This window comes from Oreochromis niloticus, linkage group LG23, assembly GCF_001858045.2.
Source record: "Oreochromis niloticus isolate F11D_XX linkage group LG23, O_niloticus_UMD_NMBU, whole genome shotgun sequence".
Lineage (NCBI taxonomy): Eukaryota > Metazoa > Chordata > Actinopteri > Cichliformes > Cichlidae > Oreochromis > Oreochromis niloticus.
This window is the reverse complement of record NC_031986.2, coordinates 20343071-20364371: the sequence shown is the minus strand read 5'-3', so window position 1 is coordinate 20364371 and position 21301 is coordinate 20343071. Positions and strand designations below refer to the sequence as shown.

The window sequence follows — 21301 nt, the reverse complement described above, 5'->3', positions numbered from 1 at the left end:
CAAAATTGCGATACAGAACTAGCTCTAGTGAAGCCTCAGACAAAGTCAGAACTCGCATGAAGTATTTGCAGCACTTACACACGAAAAGATTTATTTAAGGTCTTACAGATACAAAATAGCTTTTATTTTTTTTCTCATAGAATAGCATTTCTTGGTTTTTGTTTTTTTAAAGATTTTCTTTTGTCTTGCATGAGGCGACAAACAATATATTCAGAGACACAAAATCCGAATGGCACACAGGATGTTAGTTGTGAGGAGAGAAAATTAAATGTCAGCCTTCACACTGCATTACAACATTTTTAGAGCATTCCGGTGCTTTCAAATACATGTAGACATAAATTGTATTTTAAATTTAGCTTATTCCTTGAGGCAAAAATCATTTCAACAACACTACAACACTTTCAGATTGGATTTCAACAGGTAGATGATCAGGTTTAAAACTGAAAACAGTTTTCAATAGCCACATGATCCAGGTTTAATTTTCATTACTTCATTCTCCTGAAGGTCCCTGGACATCTGTGTCAACTATCCAAACAGATTAACTCTTTGCTAAAATCTTCATTCTCTGTGACTCTTATTAATGCTGTTTGTTATTACACAGAAAAAGAAAGGTAGGATACGAGTCAAGCGCGTGGGTCAAGTTGTTGGGGTCCATTCATCAGACTGGAGGCAGCCCTGCTCGGTACTGGTGTCACTGGGGCAGAGCTTTGAGGATGGCATTCACCTCCTCGGCAACTGCAGTCAGTGCAAACTCAAACTGGTCCTGGAAAAGAGAAAAGGCCAATTTTCCATTGGTACTCCCCGAAGTTAAAGGAACTTATCGTAAAGTAGAAAATACTGGAAGCTAAGAAATGCTCAAGTCTGTCTGCAAAAAAAAGTGTACTCTTATATGCTTTTAATGTAAAACTGAAAGACATATCACTGAATACAAAGACTAGTAGCAAAACATCCCATAAAAAGTTTTTGCAACAATAACTGCCCACATTTGAATAAAGTGTGTGGTTAAAAGTAGTCCACCAATCAGAGAAAGGTCCAAATATGTCTTTGTTCTAATTGTCCAATTAGAATGTTCAAAATGATTTGATATCACTAACTGATACTACCTTGCCACATATGAGTTAGCTCTATAAAAGCCAAGTTCAAATATTAAAACTCCGTCCAACACTAGTTTCAATTAATGTTGAAAACCAGAATAAAACTAAAACCAATTAAAACTAGAATCCAGTTTAAAATAACCAGAAACTTAAATCTACCTTAAAGTCATCAACCAGTCTAAAACCAGCTAAAAACTAAAAGTCAAAGCTATGCCATAAACCAGTCTAAAACCAGTTAAAATCATGTAGTCACCAAATTCAGATAAAGCTTCTTTTTTAAAATAGTTTAAGACAGATTTTTACTTTCTTTCTTATTATTCTTCAGAAAAACAAAAAATGAACCGCAAGTAAATGAAAAGAGAGAAGAGAAACTGTCACCTTGGTGCGGACCATCCCAGGCCTCTGATCTCGGACATGCTCCAGTGTAGCAGCGATGTCTATCTCTTTCACGCCTGCAGGAAAGAGATAGGCTGGTTAAACTTGTATTACAAGATTGTTTTTTGTAAGGACTGAGGAAAAGGGCAAACAGACTTTACATACCCTAGAATTATATTACTACAGATGCTGTTGACAGTGCTCTGATGGCTTTAAACTACAATGTCCTGAAGATGGACTACAAAACGAAAATCTATCCAAGAAAATCCAAGAATTCTAGATAATAATATCATAAGTGTTCGTCTGTGAAGGTTCTCAGTCATCCAGGTCACCTTAGTCTAAGGAGCTTGGAAAGAAAAGCGTCTGGAATCCTTTAAGTGTTCTTGAACTTAAAGAAAACTTAAAGCCTCTCATCTGAGAAGCTTCTTTAGTTCTAAGCACAATTGCTGGAGAGTCCCAGATTTTAAGCCCTATGGGAGTGTCTGCAAGAAGGTCATGGACCCCCTATTGATCCTCTACCTAATCACATGAGCCAAGGTGTGAAAACGGGTGTGGGTCCCAATCAGCCAAGGTTTCGGGTGAACCCATAGTACAACCTAGCCCAACCCTATCATGCGATTTACTGAGGTCAAATGGCCCAGGATGTGAGTGGGCGTTAAGGTGTCTGGGAAGGGATCTCAAAAGCCCCTCCCTCTGTTCAAAGATGGTCGTTCACAGTGGACATAGATGGCTTCTGAATATCATAAGTGTTCCAGTTAGGAGAGCCCAAGAGACTATAAAGACTATAAATGTGGACAACCCAGTAAAAGACAGAGTTCTCCAATTAGAGATTATGAACTGTATTAAAAATGGTCAGGGGAGTTTTGCGCCAATTTGGTTTGCATTCGTTTGTCTACACTTGTGGAACGGCTTAATTTCCTTTCCTTTCAAAAAGGATGGTCCAGTGTATACTCTGCTCAAGGAGATAACAAAGGAACCATCTTTCTTTGGGTCACGTACCTCAGTTAGGCGCCAGTTGCGCAGGCCTAGAGATCTATTTATGACTCCTTGACAACCACTGGTTGGTAGGGGAAAATGTATATTCCCTTTCTAGCTGGAGAGTAGTTGTTGGAGGCAATTGCCAGGTGAAATCACTCTGCAACACAATTAAATCTGTGACTGATTTAATTATAAGCAGACTGCTGGGGGGCAAAGTGAAAGTTTTGCCTTTTGACATGTTTTAATTCCAGTGGTAAGGCATGACTACTTTAAAGGCAAACATTGTGTTTCCAGTTTGTGTCTCACTTATTCCTTTGTAAGTAAGACTTTAACAAACTACAGGTGACTGCTACAGTCTACTAGTGATCCCTGCAAAGCAAATGCAAGGAGTGTTTTATTCCAGCAACCAGTCTCTAGCACTTCATTACTGTAGCTTTAGAAAATCTATGGGAGAATTTTGTAACATCAACGAAAAAGATTTACTGCTTACAGACACTGACTATGCAGACAGCCATAGGGAATTTTTTTTAGACTAGATCACCAAACCTTTGCAGCAGTTTTATCATATTTGATTGGTAATTCTGCAAATGCAGTTTTTATGTTGTAGTGGTCATTGACATAAACAGCTCTCTCTCCATTTGTATAGATCAGGGCTTTAAAATAACTGCCTGGACGTGTTACACACTAAATTCTCATGGAACAAAAACACACGTGCGGTCATAAAAGTAAGTGTTTACCTTTAGCCATGCGATTAAGAACCATATCAATCAGTATGTAAGTCCCAGTCCGTCCTGTACCATCACTGTGTAAGCAAAGAAGAACAAAGGTGGACACCACAAAATAAATATGAGAATTTCTGCAATTTACTCAGATAACATCAAGCAAAACATCAAACTAGCACCATTCTAGCTTACTGACTACTGTCTACTTAAATAAAGACTAAATATAGATGATAATAAACTCTTTAAAAAGTACTAAAGCAAATTGTTTATACTACAGAAGTTCCATGAAAGTTGGTCAAGCGTATACATTTGTCACACCGTTTGTGGTATTCAGGAGCAGATTTTAGCAAATTTTTACATATCTTGGCATTCAGGTAGTACCTGCAGTGCACGATGATGGGGCAGGATCGTCCTCTGTAGCACTTATTCACCTTCCTGAGGAGAGAGATCATATAGGGAGGTGGGGAAGGAAAGGTTAATAGGATGCAGCAAATGGCCTTTGGTACATGGAGTGCAGGTGGTTATGATTGTATTATTAAGCTCTGCACTTTATAAGGTAAAAATTATAAATGTTGCTTGAGTGCAGTAATAAATATCATAATAGGATTCAGAGAATACAGGGCCACAGCAGAATGGCTCCTGAATTATTTATTATCTGAATACTGGAGTTAGTGGCATGGGTGTTTTGAATGAGCTGGTCCATGGGCCATACTTATTTTAATTCAAATATCTGACAAATAATCGAGTTCGCTGTTTGGCAAAGGATTTCCAGGAGGTTTGTGCTTCAATTTTGAGAGGTTTTTTTTTTTTTTGTATTTCATTATTTTGCTTATTGCTAATTAAGTTACTTAGCATCAGAAGATAATTTAGAACTCTGACCTAACCACAAATTAACCATTAAATTGATAGGAATCTATGCATGGCCATAATTTACCTATCACTGTACAAACAAAAATGTTGTCCTTTTTCATATGTTTAAAAATGTTTTATAGACAGATATTTTTTAAATACAAGTTTTTGTAGGTTAAGAAATAAATAAATAAATGTTGAAGATGGATAGAGAGAGACAGAGATAAGAAGGGGGTTTTCTGCGATGGACCTCCTGCTGCAGCCACATCAGTCAATGATCATTTTTGTGACTATGCAACTGGACCCAGACTACTAGCTGCAAACCACAAGAATGACACAGACAGATGTGTTCAAAATTAAACCAGGGGCCCGCTGACCTCCATCGCACAGGGTGGGAGGAGAGGAGGGAGTGAGGCGGATGGCTGAAAGACTGACAGATGGGGGAATCTATAGTGTTTATTTATCAGGTAACGTCTTTAAGGTACCTTATTGTTAGTTTGCATGATTTTGTTCCTTCTGGGTCAGAGGGAGGATAGCTGGATGCTTCTTTTGAAGGAAGATTTTGTCATCTTTTCTTATTTTCTAGACTCCTCCAAAGCATGCACATCAAGTATTACTTAAAGGAAGTCTATGTAACCTCAGAAACCTGTTGTTAACTAAGGGATACTGTTAAGCAAACTGCTTGTGTGAGCTCTTGCTGTTTTACATTATATAGAAGTCATCATCATGGATCAGCTGGTGAAGTCATTTGGCAAGCTAGCCAACTGGCACTTCGACCAGCGTGACATCACCTAGTGGTTAGTGGATTACTGTTATGAAGCCTTGAGTTCTTGGTGTTTTGAAATCAAATAACCATAATTTAGAAATTAACTTCATGTACCGTCATGGACAAATTGCTTCTTACAAAACATGGCACCTAGCTGACAAACCACACATGATAGCTAGTGGAGCCCTTGTTATAAGTCATATAAGTGTGTGCTAATGTTTTCAGTGGTTCTACAGTAGCAGTGCTTTTGGCCCTTATGTGGACTTTGTTTTTGAGTCTATGTAGTGAAGGTAGCCTATAGTTAGTTCACATGCGTTAAGCTATTATCAGCTATTGTGTTGGTCAGGAACACATCCTTTGGACTGTTGGAGTCCTTCACATAGAAATCAATCCACAAGCTGTTAGAGGCAATGTGAGAGTCAAGGAAACTCAAATTTTAAAGTTTATTTTAATCTCTTCAGACACTGGCAATAAAAAGCAATTTAAAGTGTGTATGTGTTATGTTAAGTAAAGCACTTTTAATTTACAGTTGAATGAAAAGAAAACTTTCACAGGACTCTGCAGTCCTGTTAAAAACTAAATCCACCCCATGATTCAGTAGTTAGTAGAACCACCTTCAGCAGTAATACCTTCAAGTAATTATTTTCTGTATGACTTCATCAGGATTCTCATTGTTGTGGAGGAATTCTGGCCCACTCGTCTTTACAACATTGCTTTGGTTTATTGAGGTTCATGCACAGCTCTCTTAAGGTCCCACCAGAACATTTCAGTCAGGTTGAGGTCTGGACCATTGCATCACCTTAATTCTTTTTCAGCCATTCTGTTATAGATTTGCTGCTGAGTTGGTATCATTGTCCTGCTGCATGACCCAGTTTGGGCCAAGCTTTAGCTGTCAGATCTGACTCTAGAATACTTTGGTATAGACAGAAAAATCATTGTCGACTCAATGACTGTAAGCTGCTCAGCTCCTGCGGCTGCAAAACAAGTCCAAATCATCTCCTGTCCTCCACCGTGTGGTATTTGTGCAGATGTGCTGAGTTATCATTTTGAGGTTATCGCCAAGCATCTCTACTTTGGACTCGTCTGTCCAAAGGACATTGTTTCAGAAGTGCTGTGCTTTGTTCAGATTCCCCTTTGCAAACCTACTCTGCGCTGCCATGTTCTTTTCAAATAAAAGAGGCTTTCTCTAGGCAATCTTTCCAAACAAGTTATGCTTGTTTAGTCATTTTCTAATTGTAGTGTCATGAACTTTAACATGCTAATTGAGGCCTGCAGAGCCTAAGGTGTAGTTCTTGAGTTTTTTGCAGTTTCTCTGAGCATTGCACAGCATTGACCTTGGGGTGAATTTACTGGGACGTCCACACCTGGGAACACTGTTGCATTGTGTTAACACACAACTGAATGCTACAGATAAACTGCCAAAAGATTTTATAGAAGTGCTTACACTCACTAATGATCAGTTAATCATGGGCATGTGATTAGTGACACCTCGCTGCTACTTACGTTGTTAATTCCAATGGAAGCAGTCAGGGTGTACTAGTTTCTCACAGAACTACACAGTGTCCTTTCAAAACTTTCTTCTTCACAAGACCATAAATAAGAAAGTCAATCCACCTCCCATACAGAGAAAAACCTTGTTTGAATGGGATTTAACTCTCTCCTTCAGTTTTCAGGCCCCTCTTCTGTGGAACCAGCTTCCAGTTTGGATTCGGGAGACAGACACTATCTCTACTTTCAAGATTAGGCTTAAAACTTTCCTTTTTGCTAAAGCATATAGTTAGGGCTGGACCAGGTGACCCTGAATCCTCCCTTGGTTATGCTGCAATAGACGTAGGCTGCCGGGGATTCCCATGATGCATTGAGTTTTTCCCTTCCAGTCACCTTTCTCACTCACTATGTGTTAATAGACCTCTCTGCATCGAATCATATCTGTTATTAATCTCTGTCTCTCTTCCACAGCATGTCTTTATCCTGTTTTTCTTCTTTCACCCCAACCGGTCGCAGCAGATGGCCGCCCCTCCCTGAGCCTGGTTCTGCCGGAGGTTTCTTCCTGTTAAAAGGGAGTTTTTCCTTCCCACTGTCGCCAAAGTGCTTGCTCATAGGGGGTCATATGATTGTTGGGTTTTTCTCTGTATTTATTATTGTGCGATCTACTGTACAATATAAAGCGCCTTGAGGCGACTTTTGTTGTGATTTGGCGCTATATAAATAAAATTGAATTGAATTGAATTGAATCCATTTGGCATTTAACTGCCGTACCTGCGGAAGTCCAGCAGGGGGCGTGTGGAGGTAGGGATGCCCTGAGCTGGCCAGCTGAGGAAGTGAAACTGAGTGAGCGTCCGGGTCTCCTGCGTCTGCACGTTCTTTAGGTAGAAACTTCGAACCAGGAAGTCGTTACACCAGATGTGCTCCGACACCAGGTTCACCTGGACGAACACACAAGAAGAATAAGTTTGCGTGTGTGCTGCTCCACACACGCACACAGACTCACACCCTCTCACACACTCATCACCTCATAGATATGGTAGAGGGACGAGCCTTCATCAGGCCAGTAGCGGTCACACTGTTTCTCTCCATCCTCCACCAGAGCTGTCATCATCACGATCACAGTGCATCCATTCTCCCACACCATCTAACACAAAGTACACAGGTGCTGATTAACATACACATTTAAAACCGATCTGATACAAATTATTCACATATGTCTGCACACTGTTCTGATCAGCAGCAAAACTGACCTGCCAGAAGTCAGAGATGGTGTGAGACAGAGGGCCCTGGGTGGCAATGTAGGCCGGCATACGGGGATCATGTTCGATCTGTAGAGGAGGACAGAAGTGAACGGGGGGAGGGGGTCTCGAGATTGTGGACAGACACATCTACTGGATGGACTGCATTTTCCTGGGACACTTATTTTGTTGTTTTCGCCTTATTGACCAGGACCAGACCATGGGGAGAGTCACTGATCTACAAATGATATTTGGACAATTCCATAATAGTCTTGCAAGACCAAGGCTGGCCAGAAGGCCTTAATTTTTCTCTAACAGGACAAACTTTTGATTTGCTTAGGTGAAAGTGGAGGGTCAGACTTACTATAGTGCTGGCATTGATGTAGTCTGACCGCGAAGGGTTGATCTCTGCCTTCAGCTTCACCCTTGCGTGGTCATCTAAAGGACAACAGTCACAGAAATAAGTATTCAAAACTTATTTATCTTCAATTTTTGTGTGACTTCAAAGGTCAGACAGGATGCCATAGACAGAATAAACTGGTAAAATTAAGATTTGTCAACATTTTATTGAAGTTTTGTGCATGTTCTAACTGTTTTACTTTGAGTACTCAATTCTGGAACTGCATTTTCCTCTTTGATGAGCAATGATACTAAAACTTGCTTGTAAAAAGTTACCCCGCTCCCTCATATTCTCCATTCATAAGCTCCTCAAAATACTTCTTTCATCTTTTCAATGTGTTCTATGCATTCATTAGCACATTTCTCTTCCTATTCTTAATCACCCCAACCTGCTCCACATCCTTGAAACTCTTCTTCTCTTTACTTAGTGTCCAGAGTCACATATGACTCTCTATAAGCCTTTTCCTTTGCTACAGCTCTGTATACCTAGTCTCCAAGTATGCCTGTCTAATTTTTATAGATTTTCCTGACTTTCTCTTTGCTATCGTGTTCCCTTGAAGTTTTAGTTTAAGTAAATAAGTAAACAATCTAAGCTAAAAAATATGTAAAACCTTTATTAATTCAAGCCTAGGATGAGAAACCAGAAATCAACACAGATACACTTAAAATCTTGATATAACTCAATATTAAGCAGCCTCAAACTCTCAGGGTGGTTCAGACTGCTTTTTTGCCCCGTGATTTAACAGAGCAACTTTTACAGGATGCTTAATGCTGATGGGAGTGAAGTTGCTGAGGAACTCACAGGGCACTGAGTCAGGGCAGCGATTCTTCTTCACGTTGGCGTCGCTCTGAGCCATGGAGACAGCGCTGGGTTCGGCCTGGTAGGAACACAGAGCCTCCCACTCCTTCAGCAGCCTGTCCTTGTTCCTTAAGTGGTCCTCCATGTAAGCCTTTAGGAGTATAGGACATTCAGTCCCATCTTTCCATTATATGAAGAACCATGTATGTGTTGTCTAGACCTTTTAACAAATTGACCCAAAGTTTTAGAGTTTAAATAAAATAAAGCTAATTAAAACTAAATTTATCCCAGTTTTAGAGTAAGCATCTAACACTTTAGATGTGCCCAAACTCATGTGCAGTTTAACTCTGGGAAATATCTTACCAATGCCAGTATATACACTGTATATAAAAGCCTTAAACCTGCATTCTTTCTAATGGCCAGCAGGGGGCGCTTGAAGAAGTCTGACTGTATAGAAATCTATTTGAAAATCAGCCTACTTCTCACATTATTAATGACCTCAGTCAACACTTTTCTAATGAGTTTATGGGCTCAACTGCTATTTTAAGTATTCTTTAATACAACACAATGTTAATTTTGTAAATCAATTTCCATATTAGAGTAAAACAGAGAATAACATAGAGTATCCTTTATCCTGTAGCTACCTGGTGATCCTACAACTGAGACAAATGGCGTCAAAAAAATGAAGAGCCAGCAAAATATTTACACACAAGTCCTGTCGTTATGAGTATTTGGCAACTGTTTATAAATGTTTTTAATATCAAAATGCAGCAGTGAGGCAAAAATATTCTGTAACTAAATTTGACTTTATCTGATTTTTAATTTTTCACAAATCTTCTTGTGAACCTTTTGACTGATCCCTTTCTAAGGTTTAACCTATTAAATTTGGCATCCTCACAGGCAGCATTTACACATCATCAAGTACTGACCAGTATCATGTGACCAGTAGAGATGTCCATGTTGGCCTGAGCTGGCTCCTCACACCAGGAGGGCGTGCTGCTATGGGAGCTGGGGCTTGGCTGGGCGCCGTCGCTGAACTGGGACGAAACACTGCTCACCCTCGAGTCTGTACCTCCGCCTCCCACTGCGCCTCCCGCAACACTTCCTCCACCTCCACCTCCTCCACTTCCTCCACTTGCTCCTCCCACAGCACCCAGGGCGGCAGCTTCAAGGCGTCCAAAGGCACCTTTGGAGGCCATATGCTGGCGACACAGGTCCTGGTGAGCCAGTTATGCATGCACTGTTTCATTACACTGCACTCCTCTCACTGCGTTGTGCCTCTTAACAGTTTATATAGATTTGTATTTGTATAAAGCATCTGAATGGACTATTTCGTCACTAAAAAAAGAAAAAAAAAAGAAAGTCTTTGCTAGCAAAGTAATTTGAAAAGTTATGTTAGCAAGCAAGCTACGGACATATACATAGCTTATTTAGCAAGTCGCAAATACACAACAGTGGCAGTACAGATTGAAAATTTCACAGGTTATCTTCAGTGCTGCCATCTTGGATTGTTAATTCGAGGTTAGTGGGCTGCTCTAACTTTCTGAGTTGGAAATCCAGGAAGCAGACGGGGCATCCTAAGCAAAGGTTCCGACTTATAAATTAATCTGGAAACCACTACGAATCCTATCCTACCCTATGAGATGTGAGACTGCAATTTGTCCGTGTTAGTAGGTACGCTAGCATTAGCAACACTAGCCAAAAGACAGCTCAGAGGCTGACTTGAACTCCAAAAATCAAACAATGCATCCATGAATTAACTGCCCTGGTGATGCTGACCTGAGTTTTCCCCTAATGGTCAAACATTATTAGGAAAAACTTCATTAGACAAAACTGACAAAAGCAGTTTTTTTAAAATTACTTTGCTAGCTAGTAAAGTCTGTTTCTAACATTAGCCAATTATATATAATGTAATGGGGCAGCACGGTGGCACGGTGGTTAGCACTGTTGCCGCACAGCAAGAAGGTCCTGAGTTCAATTCCACCATCAGGCCGGGGTCTTTCTGTGTGGAGTTTGCATGTTCTCCCCGTGTCCGCGTGGGTTCTCTCCGGGTACTCCGGCTTCCTCCCACCGTCCAAAGACATGCAGCTTGTGGGGATAGGTTAACTGGATAGTCCAAATTGCCACTAGGTGTGAATGTGTGAGTGAATGTGAGTGCGAATGCTTGTCTGTCTCTGTGTGTTGGCCCTGCGACAGATTGGCGACCTGTCTAGGGTGTACCCTGCCTCTCGCCCTATGATAGCTGGGATAGGCTCCAGCGCCCCCCGCGACCCTGAAAAGGATAAGCGGAAGTGAATGGATGGATGGATATAATGTAATGTCTAAGACTAGTCAATACAAGCTTATAATCTGACTGAAGTAACGTACAAGGTCATAGATGATGGCCTTTACTAAAGTAAAGTTATGTTGAGTTTGTGTTGGAGTTACGTTTTGTTGGGAACTGTGATGGCTGCATGCAACCACACAACTGAAAGACTCTGGTAATTTTCATGTTTACCTTTCATTCTTATTTTTATATTGTGCTGTAAAGCTTCCGTGATCATAAGTTAACCAATTCAAAATTTTGAGTTTGTTTGTAATACCTGACAGCAGTAAGCTATAGTCCAAATGATGGCATAGAATCTGTTTTGCATTGTTTGTTATGGTAAAATGGGTGTATGCTATATTCATTATTTTCTGTTCTTGAGTTACCTGGCTGCCGCTCCAGTCCTTCCTGGTTTGGGTGAAAGAGGAGGCTGAGGGTGGAGCTGGTTTAAATGCAGAAGCCAATAAATGTGTATGCATGTTCCCTCCTATGTAGGAGGGAATTGGGGTTCTTCTTGAATTATGGTTGGCTGTTATCGCTGTGGTTTTCACCTTTGGTGTATACAATGATTTATTCGCTTGCTGTATAACTGGAGCTGTCTCTCATTTGCTGAGTTTGCTGAGTTATGTTTTGTTAAGTGGTTTTTGAGTAGAATTTTGTTAAGTTGACCTCTTTTAAGGGCCCACTTGGTTCTTAAAATAGTTTGTTTTTGTCATTTTGAGTTTTTGTAATAGTTTTGTCCTTTTTGGGGTATAATAAAACCCATTTTTTGAAGATTATACCTGTGCCTGTATGTTTTTGGCTGCTCGGTCCGTGATAGGAACCGATCATTTGGTAACGTTAATGATTAGTGGACTCCATTTCTAACTGAGGTAAGGCCTTTGGGAGCATAAATCCTTTTGGCTTCGGATTTTTGGAATAAAAGTGGTCCAGAGACCTTCAGAAATCAGTCCACAGGTGATTGGAGGCAGCTGAGAGAGTCGGGGAAAGCCTCATTTTTGAAGTTACATTAAAGTCAGTTCATACATTGGGAATAAAAAGCAGAACCTGGACATTCGCCTCTCACATCTACACCATATTTCCATTTTATTGACTTTAGCGGACTATTTGAACTTTTATTGCCTATACTGGTTATAACTTTTTGTTATTGCCTATTATTCTTTCCATCTTGGCCATTTATCCAAATACTTCAACGTCCATCTGCTAGCACTATTACTTTCAACTATCAGTTAATTAAAATTTCAACCACATGGTGCCAATGCAGTAACATTCATTGAAATTTAATTTCTGTACACCTGCTATATCCTGAGGTACGCCCTCACCTGGTACTCCTGGTGGCTGAAGCTGCCTCCTTCTGGTCCCAGACCCAGCTTCTTTGCCGCCAGTCGGTGTGCATGGTGGCGCAGGCAGGTGATGGTCATGGCCGCCACCAGGATGCCGCCGATGCAGGCCATGGCCACCAGCATTGCAAACACCCAGCGGGAGCGGGGCTGGACTCTGGTCGCCAAGGGCAAAGACTTCCCATTATTCTTCTGTAACAAGTGGACAGAAAAAAAGCCTAAATTCAGCTTCCTTCTGACCACTCGTATCAGCAACAGTGAATACCTACAGAACTGATTTTAAGATGAATGTAGATAAATGTGTAAATGCACTCACCTCTCCAACACCGCTCTGCAGCACCTTCAAGCCCGTCTCAGACTCCAGGAAGTTCTTCTCTGCAACTGATTCAACCAACCAATCAACAATAAACCAAAGTTTAAACAAAACCCCCTTTGCACCTTTCCTCCTTTTTATGCTTCCTTTAATCCAGTTTTGTTCTCTTCTTCGTTTCTTTACATTTAAAACCTTTTCATATGTTTTCTTGCATTCTTTCCTCTGTCAGTCCTTCTTTGTTTCACAGTCCTGAACACACTATACAGTTCCTACCTTCCTATTTTTTCTTCCTTTGCTATTTTTTTCTTTTTCAATTGGTTTATTCTTCCCTACCATCCTTCCTTTCTCTTTTAACCTTTTTTCTTTCTTCCTCCATTCCTTCCTTCAATTCTTTATTTTTCTTCAAGCCTGTCTTAATTCTTTCCTTTGCCTTTGATTTCTTCCTTTGTTCTTTTGTTCCCTCTCCTGTCTGATCTTCTTTTCTTTTACCTTTCTTCTTTTTTCTTTTCTTCCTTCCTTTCTTTTGTCCTTCATTCTCAAATTTTCTTCCTTTATTTCTTCCTTCCTCCTTCCTTCCTCACTTCCATTCTTCTCCCCCTTTTCTTCCTCAGCTCCCTTCCTTTTCATCCATCATTACTTAGTTCCTCAATTCATCCTTTCTTCATTCCTTCATCCTTCCTTTTTATATTCCTCATCGCTTCCTTCCTTCAGTTCTCCATTTTCTTTCATTTCTGCTTTCATTTTTTCCTTCATTTGTCTTTCCTTATTCACTTTGTTGTTTTGTTCCTTCACCTTTACTGTCCTTCCTTCTTCCTTCCTGCCATCCATCTTTCCTACCTCCCTTCCTTCCTCAGTTTCTTTCTTTCTTTCTTCCTTTCATCCTACCTTACTTAGTTCCTCAATTTCATCCCTTATTCTTTCTGTCCTTCCATTTTCTTGTTCCCTTTGTTCTTTTCCCTTCCTTCCAACATTTCTTCTCTCTTTTCTTTTCTTCCTTTCCTTCCTTCTTTGTTTCTTCTTTGCCCTCAACCCCCCCCCCCCGTTCCTTTCCTTTTTCATCCTCTTCCCTTCTTTTTCATCCTTCACTACTTAGTTTAATTCTGTGGTCTCCTCTGTGAGTGCTTTGATTGAACCCACAGCGGGCGGCGCTCTAAAAAGTGAACAGGTGGCGTACCAGCTTTGTCGGCCACGTCTGCGGCTGTCAGGTTCTTGGCGTTGGGTCTGATCCTGAAGGTGATCGCAGGTCCGACCACACTGCAGAGAGGCAGAGAACGCCCAGCAGGTGAGTTTTAGACTGAAATAAAACACCAGCTGAACATAAGTTACCTAATCTAATGCCCATTAATAAGAATCAGTAACATGTTTTTAATAGTTTGTGCAACAGGAGAACAAAGAGCACTTTTACTTTTTAATCTCAGACACTTTGCAGAAATCTCTTCAGGTCAGTTCTTCTCTAAACAAGTCTCATTTTCTTCTAAGAAGTGAAAATCTGCAACAGCGTCATCAATATTTTCATGTTTAATTTATTTAAGTAAAAAAGAATGTTTACTCATTCTAGAGTAGCAACCTGCTCTAATATTTACTTTATCCAGATAAATGGAAACGATTTTAATATAATGATGACTCTTTGAGATGTTTCTTTGGGATGAACTCAGTATTTTGCTTTCAGTTTCATTAACATTACTTACAGTTCTCCTATATGGGAGGTACAGCGGTGTATTTTTGTGCATATTAATTTTTTATTGCATTTATTACTTCTTTAATTGTATGGGGTTTTTTCTGTTGTTTATTGAAATGCTCTGAATAAACTGTAACTGCTATTGTTTTATTAAATCTTGTGAAGACATGGAGTTTACGTGGATCTTAATAAAGAAAATCGCTTGGATAAGAAGGAGATTTCTGCAGGTCGGAGCTTGCTGCAGGGTCAGGAAGAAGGAGGAGGAGGAAGAGAAGCAGGTCAAAGAATCACTTCCACGAGCAGAAAGTCGGTGCAGCTCGCCGTCCAGCTTCACCAGGTCTGGGGGACCTCATGAATCAAAGAGCGAGGATCCAGAGGCTGAAGCCAGAAAGCACGTCGCCTTTTCTTTCAGATTTTTCTTTCTTATTTTTTGTGCCGGTTGAGGAGCAGCAACGTCCTCGCTCCTACCTGATTCTGATGAAGGAGTTGGTGGAGAGGCCGATCCTCTCCGACAGCAGCTCCAGCAGTCGCACCCCGTCGTTCAGACTGAGGGGGCTGACAAAACACACACATTTAAACACACACACGAACAGACACTCTCTCACACATACATACAGCAGCGTTCAAAGATTTAAAGAAGACCTTTGACCTCTGAATCTGAGTCAGTCTGACAGTCAGTTTATCAGCTTCTGCTTCTGATTTCCTGATCTGAGCTCAGGGGTCGGCGCTTTTACTTTCTTCCTGTACTCCTTTGTTTGCTCCCTCCTTCCTTCTTGTCTTTAGGTGTCTTTCCTTCTTTTAATTTCAATATCTCAGTTTCTTTCCTTCCTTCATTCTTTTTAATTTTCTTACCTCCTTCCTTTTTATTTCTTTACTTAATTTATTCAGCCTTCCTTACTTCTTTCTAGTCTTCTTTCCTATAGTTTTTTCCTTGTGTTGTTTATTCAACATAGTTTTCTCTGTTAATCCTTTTGATTTAATTTCTGATGCCATACATTTCTTTCTTTCCTCATTTTCCTTTTTCCATTTTTTAATACCTATTTCTTTCTTTTCTTCCATTTTCTTTCTGTCAGTTCTTTTACATCCTTCCATTTTCACACTGCTCTGTCTTTATTTATTTCCTTCCTTGATTTATTCCTTTCCTTTACTACCCTCCTTGTTTGTACGAGTGTTTCCTTCATCCCTTCCTTCCTGCCTTTTCTTCTTTTAGTCATCAGTTCCTTCTTTGCTTCTTTCTCACAGCACAGAGCAGTTTAACCACTTAAGAACAAGGTCACAGATAACAGCCTTCAACACAACTTTGCTCTATTAGATTATGGTTTTTGTGAACTGTCTGCTACATTTCACAGGAGCAAAGTAATAACCTTCTTTGGTCACATTACAAGAAATTTTAGACTAATGGATGGACAGCCCCGTTATCTGTCCAGGATGTATCCTGCCTCTGGCCCTAACGACTAGGACTGGCTGAAGCACCACTGCAAGCCTGAAATGGATAAGCAGATGGATGGATGTAAGGACAGACTGATGGATTGCAAGACCGGTGGTGAATGGATGAAAGGCAGATGGATGGACAGATATCTTTTATTCATTTCCTTCTTTGCTTTCCTTGTTCATTTTCCTTTCCTTCCTTTTTTCCCTTTATTCTTGTTTCTTTTCTTCCTTCTCTAAATTTCATCACTCCAGTTTCTTCATTTTTCTCCTTCTTTCATTCCTTTCCACTTCTCCTTTTCATTTCTTTTCTGTTCTACTGTTTCTTTCTTTACTCATTTGTTCAGTTATCTTTCATTATTTCTTTCCAGTCTTCTTTCCTTTAGTTCCTTCCTTTTATTTCAACACCTGTGTCTCTATCCTTTCTTCCATTTTTCAGTGTTTATCCTTCAGCATTAGTTTTCCTGCTGCGTCGACATTGGTGAGCAGCATGTGGACTCCTTTCACCACAAACATGAAAGCAACACATAACAAGATGTCTGTCCACTCACACCTTCAGGCGTCCTGATTGGCCAGACACTCAGGAAGCATACCTCTGATTGGTGACGATGTAGCCAAATTCGTCCACCTGACCTGCTGGATCCTTCTTCCCCAGTTTGTCCTGATTGACTGTTGTGGTGGGTGTTGCCTCTTTCTGGACTCCCTCTGGTGTCGGAGGCTTGGCGTTGGAGGGTGGAGCCTCCTGGGCAGACATTTTATAGGCCATTGAGCCCTCTGTGATCTGATAGATGAAGATAAATGAACGCATTTGATTGGAAATAAAGGAGTATTTTCGCTTCTTTACTTGTTCATTTATGAGATTTATAAACCAATTAATTTAACTTGAAATTATTGCTTTAGATTAATTTTTCTCTAAATGCAGTCAACATTTTGACCCCCTAAACAAGAAGAGATTAGCTCTGATGTGACACCAGAGACTCTGAAGCACTGACAGGCAAAATGCACACGACTGTGTTTTTGCTGTATTCTGCACAGCTACGACTGATATGTTGTTTTTTTGTTGTTGTTTTTTTGTAATAAACAGATAAACCATCACATTGTTTTTGGTGGGAAGCAACGTGTTTACCTTCTTTCCTGTAGCAGCATTGTTCCCGTATTTATCTGAAGAATAAACAAAAATAAAACATGTTGAAGAGACTTTTTTTTTTTCAACCCTTTAAATGCAAATGGTGGACAGGTTTGTTTATCTGATTGGATCTTTACTTTATTGGAAGTACAAATTTCAAATGTATCCGTCAAAGATCAGCATATCAAATAATGAAAATTTGCTGTTGTTGCCTGTCTGCAGCTTTAAAGAAGGCAGTGAAGTTTGTGATGTTAGTGAAGTGAAAAGATTGACCTTTGGATTGCTTTTGGGCGTAGGAGCTCTCCAGCTGCAGCTGCTTCAGAGCGGCGGGCAGATCTTCTTTCTGTTCGGGGGACAAGTCCTTCATGTCGAGACCGTAGTGATCGAGCAGCAGAGCCAGTCTCTGCAGGGAACGCTCTACGAATACAGCACAGAGCACTTTAACCACTGAAGGACAAGGCCACATCTATGGATAATAGCCTTCAACACAGCTTTACTACTGTGGATTTTTTTAATTTGGTGAACTATCAGTTTTTTCCTCTGCTACATTTCACAAGAGCAAAGTATTGCCCTTCTTTGGTTACATTATAATAAATGTTAGTTAGATAATGGATAGCCCCGAGACAGCCACGTGATCTTTGCAGGATGTATCCTGCCTCTCGCCCAATAACGACTGAGACAGGCTCTGAACTGGATAAACAGATGGACGGATGGACAGATGGAACAGGAGTATGGATAGCCCAATGAATGGATGATAAATGAATAGACAGATGATTGGATAGATCGAGGGTAAATGGACAGATGGATAGATGGTACAGGCGTATGGATAGAGTGATGAGGAATATGGATAGACCAACAGATAGATGGATGATGGATATACAGACAGATATATGGGTGGATGGATGGAGGGGTGGATGGGCAGAAAGCTGAATGAATGATGATGGATGTATGGATAAATCAACAGATGGATGGATTGATGAATGGATTATGTACAGACAAAGGGATGTATGGACGGATGGATGGATGATGACTGTTGGATGGATGGACAGGTAGATGGAATGGGTGTATGGACAGAGCAATAATGGAAAACAGACAGATGCAACAACCAATTGAACAAAAAAGACAAAAAAGTGATAAAAATTACTACAAAGAAAGAAGAGTGACTGTGAGGAGGCAAAACACGACCACAACAAGACCCAAATGACTTTAGAAAAAAGCAAAATTAAAATGATCAGTCAGAAATTTCCCAAAATTGTGAAAAAAAAAGATAGAAAATTGTTATAAATTGTTATAAATGTCTAGCAATTGTGACAAAAATTCCACAAAGAAACAAAAGATACACAATGAAAAGTAACAAGTTACAAATAAAGAATCCAAATAAACACAAATCCAAAGCAGCAACAAAAAACCCCACACACAAACATGTCAAGGAAAATACCAAAGAGGGAAAACTTACCACAAAACAAATGTACAATAAAAAGATTGTACACACAACATGTTTAAACAGACAATAAAAAGTTACTGAAAAGAGACATAAACTTACGACAGAGACAAAAAACAACCATGTTTGTAAAAATTTACAAACATTTCCCTGAAAAAGGAAAAAAAAGAGTAAAAAGTGAGCAGAAAGACACACACACACACACACACAATAAAAAAAACATAATAAACACGATGGACAAAACAAATAATGACTTGTCTTCTTTTCTCGTCTCGCTCACCATCCAGTCCTGACAGGGCATCGTACTCATCCTGTGCCTTCTTCTCTGCTGGCTCCTGCTGTGCAACCTGGGAAACGTAGTCCTCACCATAGTCCAGGGGGAAGTCCAGCTCCGGGAAAAATGAGGAAGAAGATGAGGAGGACAGTGAGGATGGGAGGCCAGCTGCTGCTGCTGCCACTGCTCCTCTGTGGCGGGGAAGAGACTGAACAGGTGAGGAAGAGGAAGAAGAAGAGGAGGAAGGAGAAGTGAGATAAAAGGACACTAGATCCTGGAGGAGCTGCCGGTCTCGGTCCAGAGGACTTCCTCGAGATCTGGAGCGATAGGAGGAGGGATGGAGCGGGAAGGCCGGGTTATCATCCAGAGTGTTGAGGGAGCGCTCCTCCTCCTCCTGGTAGCCGTACTGCTGCTGCAACAACACACACACACACACAACAGATATGTGCTGCTTTGGCCACTAGGGGGCAGAAAAACACAAAAGTAGAATAACAATGTATTGGTTTCAGAGATGTTCTGGTTTAAACTTGTCCGGCCTGTGCACATCAGGGATTTTCCCCTACATAATAAAATATTGCAGGAGGGTTTCAGTAAACTATTTGAAGTGTTTGCCTGAACATTCCTCCCACCTTGTGGTAGGTGTATGGGTCCAGCAGGGGTGTCTGCATGTGGACAGAAGACCGGGAGGGATTGAGGACCATGTAGTCCACATACTGCTGCATCATCTTGGGGTCAGCTTGATCTTCAGGACCCTGACCCCTTTGTGGACTGGAGCCCAGCAACCTGGAGGACCTAAGAAATAAAACAGCTCAGTCTTGTCTAAGATGCTACCCTCCCGATTTTAATGATAGTAACGTTCTTCTTACAGTTTGGGTGACTTCTCATTAAGTTTAGAGTGGGTTTCAATGGTGGGAACTTGGCTCAGCTCTCGGCTGATGATTGCCTGGGTCATGTCGTCCTTCCAGTTAAGACCTGTGCAGCCACATGTAGAAATATTACCAAGAGTGACAGCACAAAAAAAAACCTAACTGCAATGAGGGAGCAAAAATTGCTAAAAGAACACAATGAAACCATTAAAGAACAAAAAAGTGATAACACAAAATGTCCAAAAGGTGACTAGAAGATGCAGAATTAGTAAAAAGAACCAAAGGATAATCACAGCATAATACAAAATGAAGGCAAAAGGCAAAAATGATGACAAAAAAGATCAAACAACCACTTACAGATGCCAAATTAATACAGATAGAGAAAAAAATGTGTAAAAATGACCAAACATGACTACAACATTACCACAAAAAGATACTAAACCACCAGAAAAACAATCTGTGATTATAAAGAGCGACAAGATGAGGGAGGGCAAAATTAGCACAAAGCACCAAAAAAAGCCCCAAATGACTTTAAAAATGACAAAGCTACATGAAATGGACAAAAAAGGACTACGAAAAGAAAAAAAAGACCACTTAATGACAAAAAGTGATGACTTTAAGACAAAAATAACCAGAACCGATGGCCACAGAAAGCAAAATACAAGAAATAAATCCCAATTAATAGAGGATTTTTTTTAGACCAATGCTAATACTGATATTTGGTGATTGTTAAAAACAATCCAATATATCGACATAGTTATTTATTTACTTATTTATGCCAGACTCTGTGATGTTAATGGGGTAGTTACTGAGCCAAAAAAACTGTTACACATGCAATGAGCACAAAGACATAAAAGAGGAAACCATATTCCCCCCTTTACTTTAGTGCACATGAGCTGAATTAAAAGTGTGCCGCTGTATTCAGAGACTCACCCTGAACCATCAGGTCTTTGAGGACTTCCTGCAGTTTGTGCAGGACGGGTACAGACACCTGATACTGGACGGGTTCCTGATGAGGAGCCTGGCACTGTCCAAACAATCCATCTGCACAGAAAGAAATTCTGCTGTTGCCAAGCATGACAGCAACCACAAAACTCCACACATCGAAACACCCCATAAATACATTTATGTGCATTTTTAAAGCAGGAGACATAAGGTGGTTTGTTTGTCTGTCAGCAAAGATCTACTAAACTGAACTTACTGAAGAGGCAGGGCAATGGAAGAACCCATGAAAAATGAAACCAGCAGTTCTGTAATGTCCATGTCAGCATGGCTCCAAAAGTCAGTCAATCCCCATAGACTCAATAAATTGATTCAATTCAGCTTTATTTATATACCACCAAATCAGAACAACAGTCTCCTCAATGTTCTTTAGCTTGTAAGGCAAAGACCCTACAATAATACAGATGTAAACCCAGCAATCAGTTGGCCCCCTATGAGCAAGCACTTGGTGACAGTGGGAAGGAAAAACTCCCTTATAAAGGAGCAGCCAAAAGTAGCTTTACAGCATGGATTACTGTGAGAGCCGGTGTTGGGTGTTTTGCCCAAATATGTTCACTTCTAGCCCTAAAACCCCCCAAATGGTGACTAATATAAAGGTGAAATTTTGTGGGCACCTTCCCGTCACATAGTCCAGTTTGGTACTGACCTGCTGACCATTAAAAAGAATGTAGGTTTAAGGTACTTCAGCATTGCTTGTCCTTTCACACCCAGAAGCTACATTGGGTTAAATATTCTTTCAATGCGTCAGCATTTTGCAATTTTCTCACTTCAGATTTCTTAGCTTGTGTTTTTCTCAGCTGGGTTTGTTTTGAGCCCTCAG

The 21301-nt window shown here is 40.4% G+C and overlaps 1 protein-coding gene across 6 annotated transcripts; it reads right to left on the bottom strand.

The window, feature by feature from the left end:
- Positions 1–59: 59 nt before the first annotated feature.
- Positions 60–20560, bottom strand: ptprnb (protein tyrosine phosphatase receptor type Nb). Of its 6 annotated transcripts, none has more exons than XM_019351909.2 (21): positions 20413–20560; positions 19480–19585; positions 19243–19405; positions 18620–19025; positions 17172–17315; positions 16899–16933; positions 16366–16553; positions 14813–14899; positions 13841–13920; positions 12670–12734; positions 12336–12545; positions 9638–9925; positions 8712–8859; positions 7875–7948; positions 7523–7600; positions 7297–7416; positions 7044–7210; positions 3551–3604; positions 3185–3249; positions 1473–1546; positions 60–763 (listed from the first exon to the last, which is right to left on the bottom strand). In XM_019351909.2, exons 1-21 carry the CDS (start codon positions 20555–20557, stop codon positions 692–694), a joined length of 2769 nt encoding a protein of 922 aa, XP_019207454.2. In that variant the 5' UTR covers positions 20558–20560; the 3' UTR covers positions 60–691. The 6 variants fall into 6 exon arrangements, with proteins under 6 accessions (XP_019207454.2, XP_019207456.2, XP_019207455.2 ...); XM_019351911.2 differs by having other exon boundaries at positions 503–763; positions 9638–9910; XM_019351910.2 differs by having other exon boundaries at positions 503–763; positions 18620–19022.
- Positions 20561–21301: the final 741 nt, after the last annotated feature.

What these genes read in the sequence shown, in the direction of transcription:
- ptprnb (XM_019351909.2), bottom strand. Translation starts at nt 20,557, where the DNA reads ATGCTTGGCAACAGCAGAATTTCTTTCTGTGCAGATGGATTGTTTGGA. An exon ending in AACTCCTTCATCAGAATCAG is followed by an intron (nt 13,921 to 14,812) that starts GTAGGAGCGAGG and finishes GCCTCTCTGCAG; the next exon opens with TGTGGTCGGACCTGCGATCA. An exon ending in TCTTAATCGCATGGCTAAAG is followed by an intron (nt 1,547 to 3,184) that starts GTAAACACTTAC and finishes TCTTTCCTGCAG; the next exon opens with GCGTGAAAGAGATAGACATC.